At 39.8% G+C, this 7698-nt stretch overlaps 1 protein-coding gene across 1 annotated transcript; it reads right to left on the reverse strand.

The window, feature by feature from the left end:
• Positions 1 to 2400: 2400 nt before the first annotated feature.
• On the reverse strand, positions 2401 to 7495 carry LOC117526377. The gene is made up of 3 exons (XM_034188436.1): positions 7016 to 7495; positions 4273 to 4406; positions 2401 to 2860 (listed from the first exon to the last, which is right to left on the reverse strand). The coding sequence occupies exons 1-3, from the start codon at positions 7474 to 7476 to the stop codon at positions 2685 to 2687; spliced, it is 771 nt and encodes a 256-aa protein (XP_034044327.1). The 5' UTR covers positions 7477 to 7495; the 3' UTR covers positions 2401 to 2684.
• Between the last annotated feature and the right edge of the window lie 203 nt (positions 7496 to 7698).

Raw genomic sequence — 7698 nt, forward strand, 5'->3', positions numbered from 1 at the left:
ACAACAGTGATGATATTGGCAAAGTTCAGAACACAGAATGGTGATTATAAAAACAAAATAAATAAATAATGAAGATGATTTCGGCATGCGGGTGGAGGTAAACTGTTTTTTTGCCAGCTCTTTGGTCATAATCACCTGATTTAAAAAATAGTTTTACTATCTGTGACATCAGAAATTTAGTGATGAGGAAGTGTGATTTTTTTTTTTGTTTATGCTTTTTCTAGAAACAGCTACATACATTTCAAATCTGAAAAATGACATGAGAGACTGAAAATATCAGCTATTTTTAAAATAAATACTATTTCCTTCTTGAATACTTAGTGTACTGTACGTTAGTAGCGTAACACATTATTATTAAATATTAAAACCATTCACACAAGGACCAAATAATATAATCTTACCTGTCTTTTCAGTGAGATCATATTCAGTCTAGTGAAAACTTACCCACCTTTACAAAATGATGTCTGAAAATAATTTAATTCCTTATGTCCTGGCTGAAGAAAAGTCCATTTGCCACACGGCAGTTTCGTGCCAGGTTACAGCACCAGCTGTAATCAGTTAATTGCGGCTGATTGATTGAGCCTCTGCTGTTAATGGAGCCTCCTCTTGTTCCACTGCGGGCCGCTTTGCGCCGCAAGTTGAAAGACTCGCATCCCTCATCTGCACGCAATTAACCCATGATCCACAAAACAATAAAATAATGTGAAAATACTCAGTTTTGCCTCTGTGTCGAGTGGAGAAGCCTCAGACACAGTGTACACTCATCAATACAAGTGTTCCATCTACCAATCAAACGGGGCTGTCAGTAGCCTGTAAAAATCCATAAATTAATGGGACTATTAAGATAATGGTTCTGGCGCTGATGTCATTCCTCCTCCTTCTCCAATGTTGGGACTCGCCCGGACGTTCCTGGATTTTAGTGGCGCGTAGTTCAAAATCTGAATATTTATCTCTTCAGTAACTGAGCACCAGGAAAGGATAAGTTTCAAACTTTTTAATTTTAGTCTGCTCCTGGTAGGGTCTCCTTTGGCAAATTGGTCCCAGGTGAGGAGACATACAATGTGTGACTCAAAAAAACCTTTCATGATTGGCACAAAAAAGGAAAGAGTCACTTTGACCGGAGTAGAAGCAAGACCTTGGGGGGGGGGGGAGGGGGGGCGTAGGCGGGCCTCAGGTCTGCAGCCGTAGGGCTTGGTTGGGCACAGCCCAAAGAAACATCAGTGTCACCTCTGTGGGCTCGCAACCCACAGAGAATGAATTAAAGGGCTGGTGTGCTGTTCAACGGCCAGCACACATGGGAAACGGTGCTCTCTCTCACACACACACACACACACACACACACACACACACACACACACACACACACACACACACACACACACACACACACACACACACACACACACACACACACACACACACACACACACACACACACACACACACACACACACACAAAATTCAACTGTGAAATCATATTACACTCACAGCAATAAACTGCACCAGATTATAGCCTTGATTTATTTTTGGCATGGTATCTATGGACATGAATGATTATTACATGTCAATCACCTCAATAACAGCTGCTTCTAAGCTGAAACTCCACCTTTAGTTGCACTCTAGATGCAAGTTCATGGAGAAATTGGGTTGAACAGTATTTGAATCAGTGCATGCATTTCTCAAGTGCAGGAAAAGGAACCCAGTGAACTCCCAAAGATGTGAGAAAACACTTTAAAATGTTATATCAATCCTCCCACCTAGTGGCCAGTAGCCATTATTGCTTCTAAAACCTTTGCCAAAGCCAGTCAGATTTCAACCCCATCCTTATCTGCAGAGCCACTGACATGTATTCAAATGGGACCAAACAACAACAGACACACCGCAACACAGGTGAGCCTCTTTTTGACAGGCAGGCACAATCATACATCACAGCTTGACTACAGGTTTAATGAAATTTGATTTATTGTTGATGTGAATGAAAACCAGAGTGCCTGAACAGGCAGATGACAAGTTGTTATTAAATAGACTAGATGTTATTGAATACATTGTCAATCCACTGATCGTCAAATTAATACAGTTGTATATGTTTATGCTGTGCACATCTGCAACTTATAGAAAATTGATTGTACCGCACAAAACAAAAAGAGTAACTGTTGATACCTTCCACTCATTTCAGGCATCTTAAGTGACAAGCATATAAAAGCTACTTATTCAAAGACAAACAGAATTATGAATACATGAAATGTAACAGCTAATAATTGAACACCTTAGTGACCATATTTGCTAAGGTGCTAAAACAGCAAAGCATGAGAGTGAACTAAAAACAATCTTAGAGATCATAAAAATATATCTACAGCTGGACATAAAACAGAAAAATCTGAATAAAAATATAGCCTAGCATTAAAAAAAACATCTTGATTATTTGATTTATTGTATGAAAAGTGAGTTTAACTTTACAATACTAATATAAAATAAGTAATATTTCTCACTAATGCTTTCAAAAAAATAAATAAATAAATAAAAAGATAAGCTGATCGTGTATGTCTGAAGCATTGGTGTATCAATCGAGAATCCTTCATTTTTTCCATGACTACAGAAACTCCATAATGGCCAAACTCAACGAACTCCATAATTAACTTGAACTATTTTCCAACATTTCTCCAACACATTTACATATGCCTGGCTTACTCGTCAGCATCAGCAAACTGGCCTGGTTCAGTGGGAGTGCTGTAGCAAGACAACCTGATAGGGCATGGGTGGTGTACGGCTGGAATGTACCTGGCTGTCACTGGCACATCAGCAGAGTCCTTTTGGTTGAGGTTCAACCCCCGCAAAGCAGAACTGATCACATCTTCTGCATCTATAGAAACCACAAAATGCAAGTATGAACACCTTAAAAAAAAAACAACAAAAAACAAACACAAAAATGGTGATGAAACATTTCCTTCATGTCAATGTACTGCATTTCTATTGCACTTTTCCCATCAAATGCAGATACTCAAAGAGCTTTACAATGCTACCTTACATTTACCCATTCGCACGTCAGGGTGCTGTCATGCAAGGTGCTCAACTGTACACCAGAAGCAACTTGAGGATTAAGGAGCTTGGTCAAGGGTACATTAGTGAGTCTCTTGTATGACAATCAATTCTGGCGTCATCAGCCAAGTTCTGAGAGCAAATGTGTCGTCAGCTACTAAGTGATTATATTATATAACGTGGCATCAAGTGGAACAAAGCGGGAAGCACTGGCACGGCGAATTGCGTGGCAGTGCGGGTATCAAATTTGTGTAAGTGTCAAGATGGCTTTAGACACAAGCCCACCTCCACATATTGATTTTCGTGGGGGAAAATAAAAGTTTGTGTGTGGTGGTGGCTTCCTTAAACCCAAACTGAAAACAAATCTCTACAACGCGATATAACTTAATTAAAAATATAAAAGTGTTTTGTTGACATTCAGAAAATACTGCTCAATGTTTGTGCAAATCTATAATGGAAACCCAGCTATTGGCATTATTTGGCCAGGAAAAGAAAAAAATAAAAACTTATTTTTAAATAGGACAGTTTTACCTGCAGCGGAAAACAACAGCAGTGGTGGTAAAGTCACCAGCAAGTCATTCTCAAGTCAAGTCCCAAGTCATAATGACCACCAATTGTTTGCAAGCTGACTTGAGACTTGGCAATTCATGACTTGACAGTGACTTTGTCCCACCTCTGAACAACAGTAACTAGCAGTAAATCAACATGTATCAGTGTTGATGGATTCTTGCTAAATGTTATCTGTGTGTGAATTCCGGGGTTTTGGTGACACCAATATGCAGTAGTGTTAATATAATATTACAAAGAAGTGACACTTCACTATGTTATTTCTAATTTTGCAGCTGATTCATTCATTTTCCTGACGCACTTACTCCGATATAGAGTCACTGCGGGCTGGAGTCTGTCCCACCAGTCAGGGGCGAGAGGCCAGGTACACCTCGGACAGGATACCAGTCTATCACAGGGCCACATATAGACAAACACACTGACTCATACTCACGTGCACACCTAAGGTCAATTTAAAGTTTCCAATTCACCTACCCTGCATGTCTTTGAAAGTGGGAGGAAGACGGAGCACCTGCAGAGAACCCATGCAAACATGGGGAACACACAAACTCCACGTGGGAAGCTTTTCCACAACCTTCTTGCTGTAAGGCAACAGAGCTAACCACTAAGCCACCATGCTACCAACTATTATTTTTTATTATTTGCAGTTATTTAATGTTATTACTTTACCATATGGCTTGATCCCCAAACATATTTTTCCTCTGTCTGTGAGTGGGACCTCTTGGATCTCACTGTCCCAGTCTTCCTGCTCTTCAGATAGCATCAAAGAATGCACGGATGTTGGACAGGCCACTTCAGTGCGACTGTAAAAGTTGAGAGATTGAGAAGTCAGAAACTATCTCCACCAAGTATCATATGTTTTTGCCATCAGTCTCCCTGTTATTCAGTAAGCAGAATGTCGCAAAAAGAGAAACGGATTTCAACTAAATTAAGTACAGAGGTAAATCATTCAATTTTGTTGTGGACGGGAATCAAGAGGCAGCTCTTGTCTTTGATCAACTACGCTAGAACTTTATTGCTAATGGGACTGTTTTATAATCAGGGTACATAAGTGGATTTTAAAGATAAAGTTTGGTTTAATGACAAGGTGGAAATGAACAACAAAGTTTAGTTTGCCATACATGGGAACTACTACTGGTCTATCAGCAGCAATGCTCATTTGGTTTGATATCCCCATTTGTTTACCAGCAGAACTCTAATCATACCAGTTTTTACCAAAATATCTATCATTTCCATGATGTCTAATTTTGATGGGTTGCCAGCACTATTATTTATTTAGTAGATAACCACTAAATGGACTAATTTCCCTATGAAAGCCTACTGTATAACAATTTTACTCCCAGGATCATTGCCCAGTGGGAAAACGAGTTGAAACAGACAATCAAAAATGTCTTGTCTGTCAAAAATGTCCTCTGTGTAAAGAGTGCATTTCAAACTCAAGCACCAGTGTTAAGTGAATATTATTTTTTTGTTTGAAAATGGTAATCACTATCTGTGATGCTACAAAAGGATGTGAACCTAATTCACTCCAATGTCTTTAATATTGGGGTGTAACTCTCTGAGAATGCAGAAACACAATAGCAGTTGTATACTCTGAACAAATACTTACATTAACTGTTTTTAATAGATAGCATATATGGGTAGATTGCACTAATCTTAGTCTGCATAATTTACACAATTATCTTGGTCTTGGTCAGTGTGGACCGGGAAAGGGAAGTCTGAGGTCCCCTGCTGGAGCTGTTGCCTCACGACCCAATCCCACATAAGCGGTTGAAGATGAGTGATGAGTGAGTGAATTATCTTAGTAAAAAAAAAAAAAATCCTCTGTGGAAAGTACAGCAGATCATATCTGTGAGATCATATGCAAACATCTGACAGGTCTGAAACTTTTGGCATTTAAGTACCCCAGTCAACCAACAGCAATGAACCCATAACCTTCCTGGAAAGTCTCAAAGAACAATAAAATAAAAGATCAGTAGCAAATATCAGCAATCAGACTCAAAATTTTGAGCTCAGGATCAAAGGTCAGCAATCAGGATCAACAACCAACAATCAGGAGCAAAGATTAGTATTAGAGGTCAGCAATTAGAAACAAAACTGAGCAATCAGGATCAAAGGTCAACAATCAGGATCTACAAAGGTAAAAAAAAAAAAGATGAATGAGTTTACTCATGAAATGCCGTGAGGCAACACTTATGTTGTCATTTGGCACTGTGTAAATAAATTGAATCAATTAAACAGCCAATGAAAACTAAAGATTAAAGGAAAATTACAACAGAGACATGAACAGAGGACTGCTTAACATTGGTGTGGGGTATGTGCTCTCTGAGTGTCCTTCTCGGTTACAACTTTGCAGACTGGTAGGTTTTGTTGTGATAACATGTGAATAATAGGGACAAACACGCACACACACAAAATCTATGTTGCTGACATGTCTGATTTTGTAATTTTGTTTTTGAACATTTTAGTAAGTGGTTAGCACTGTTGCCTCACAGCAAGAAGGTCATGGGATTGTTTCCCACCTGTGGCCTTTCTGTGTGGCGTTTGCATGTGTCCCATGTTTGCGTGTGTTCTCTCCGGGTGCTCCAGCTTCCTCCCACATCCAACGACGTGCAGGTTAGGTGGACTGGAAATTTTAAATTGTCAGTAGGTGTGAGTGCGGGTGTGACTGTTTATTTGCCGACATGAGGCCCTGTGACAGACTGGCATCCTGTCCAGGGGGTGCGTCTTGCCTCATGCCCTGTGACTGCTGTGATAGGCTTCAACTCCCCGTAACACTTAATTGATGTAAGTGGGCATAGAAAAATGGATGGATGGATGAAGTGAGTTTGTTAATGTACTGATGCTGACTTCAGACAAGAACATGTCTGCCACACACGCTCAGATGGAAGGGCAACAACGTTACACCCAGTATGCTGTGTCCAGATTGGCATTTATATATTTTTTTCTATATTTAACATTAACTATGAATGAGATAACTTTAATATTATATGCAATTTTAAAAACGGGTTTGACCTGGTCGTTATCAATTCCCTGCTGAATCTACGCCTTCCAGGGAAGTTCATCATGGGACAAATGAAAACGCCATTTATTCTTGTGGTGATCTCAATGTGAGATTAAAAAAAAATTGGTGGGACTGAAATCAGAATTGCTGAATTACACTGCCAAGACGTTCCTGATTCCAATTTGGCCATTCTGAAAACCTTCAAATTCTGCAATTGTTGCCTTAAGAACCCATTCTGCAGCAACTGCTATTGCACTGTTTGCTGTGCAACTGAGAAAGACAATGACTAAACCTCCTCACAACTTAGTAAAGTCAATGCATACACATTTACATCTTAAATAGCTGTGATTATTATAAATATTCATGAACTCATCTTATGTACTGAATGATTTCTTGAAAACAACATACCTATTCTTACGTCTGCATTTCTTCCTCTTCTTGTGCCGTTTTACTGGTGATAGGCTGATCTCTGGTGGCACTTCATAAGAACCATTGGCCAGAGAAACCAAGTTGACACTGGTGGCCCTGTTCATTAACACACCTGAAATACCTGCACAAACCCATTTAGCTGATGAGGCCTTACTAACAGGAGAGACTGTGCCTCTTCCATCGGGGTGAGTCTTTATGGGTGGCACTTTTGTAATCTTTCTGAATGCAGGAACATAACCATTGACCATGTCATATGGTTTGCTGGTGATCGGTGTGCCAGCTGCTGTGTTCTTGCAGATTCCATTGCAAACAGCCGGACAGTCTTCGTAATGAAGGATTCCATTAACCAAGGCCGTGTGTTGGACCAGACCACAAGCTCTACTGGTGTACCAACGGGATCCTCTTCTTTTGCCCACATCATTCATGTCAATCTGAGGCATGGTATTCACTACAATCTAGAACTGGAGGGTTAAAAAGAAAACAAGACAATATGGAAATCCAAAAACTGCAGTGACGCAAAGACATCCAAGTTAGGTGGACTGAAAACTTTAAATTGTCTATAATTGTGCGTGCAGGTGTGAATGTGTTTATCTATAGAGGGTTTTCATGTGACGTATCGGTCACGTCATTTTGAGTCCGTGGCCATTTTGGATTACGACGCA

The sequence above is a fragment of the Thalassophryne amazonica genome, chromosome 15 (genome assembly GCF_902500255.1).
Source record: "Thalassophryne amazonica chromosome 15, fThaAma1.1, whole genome shotgun sequence".
Classification (NCBI taxonomy): domain Eukaryota; kingdom Metazoa; phylum Chordata; class Actinopteri; order Batrachoidiformes; family Batrachoididae; genus Thalassophryne; species Thalassophryne amazonica.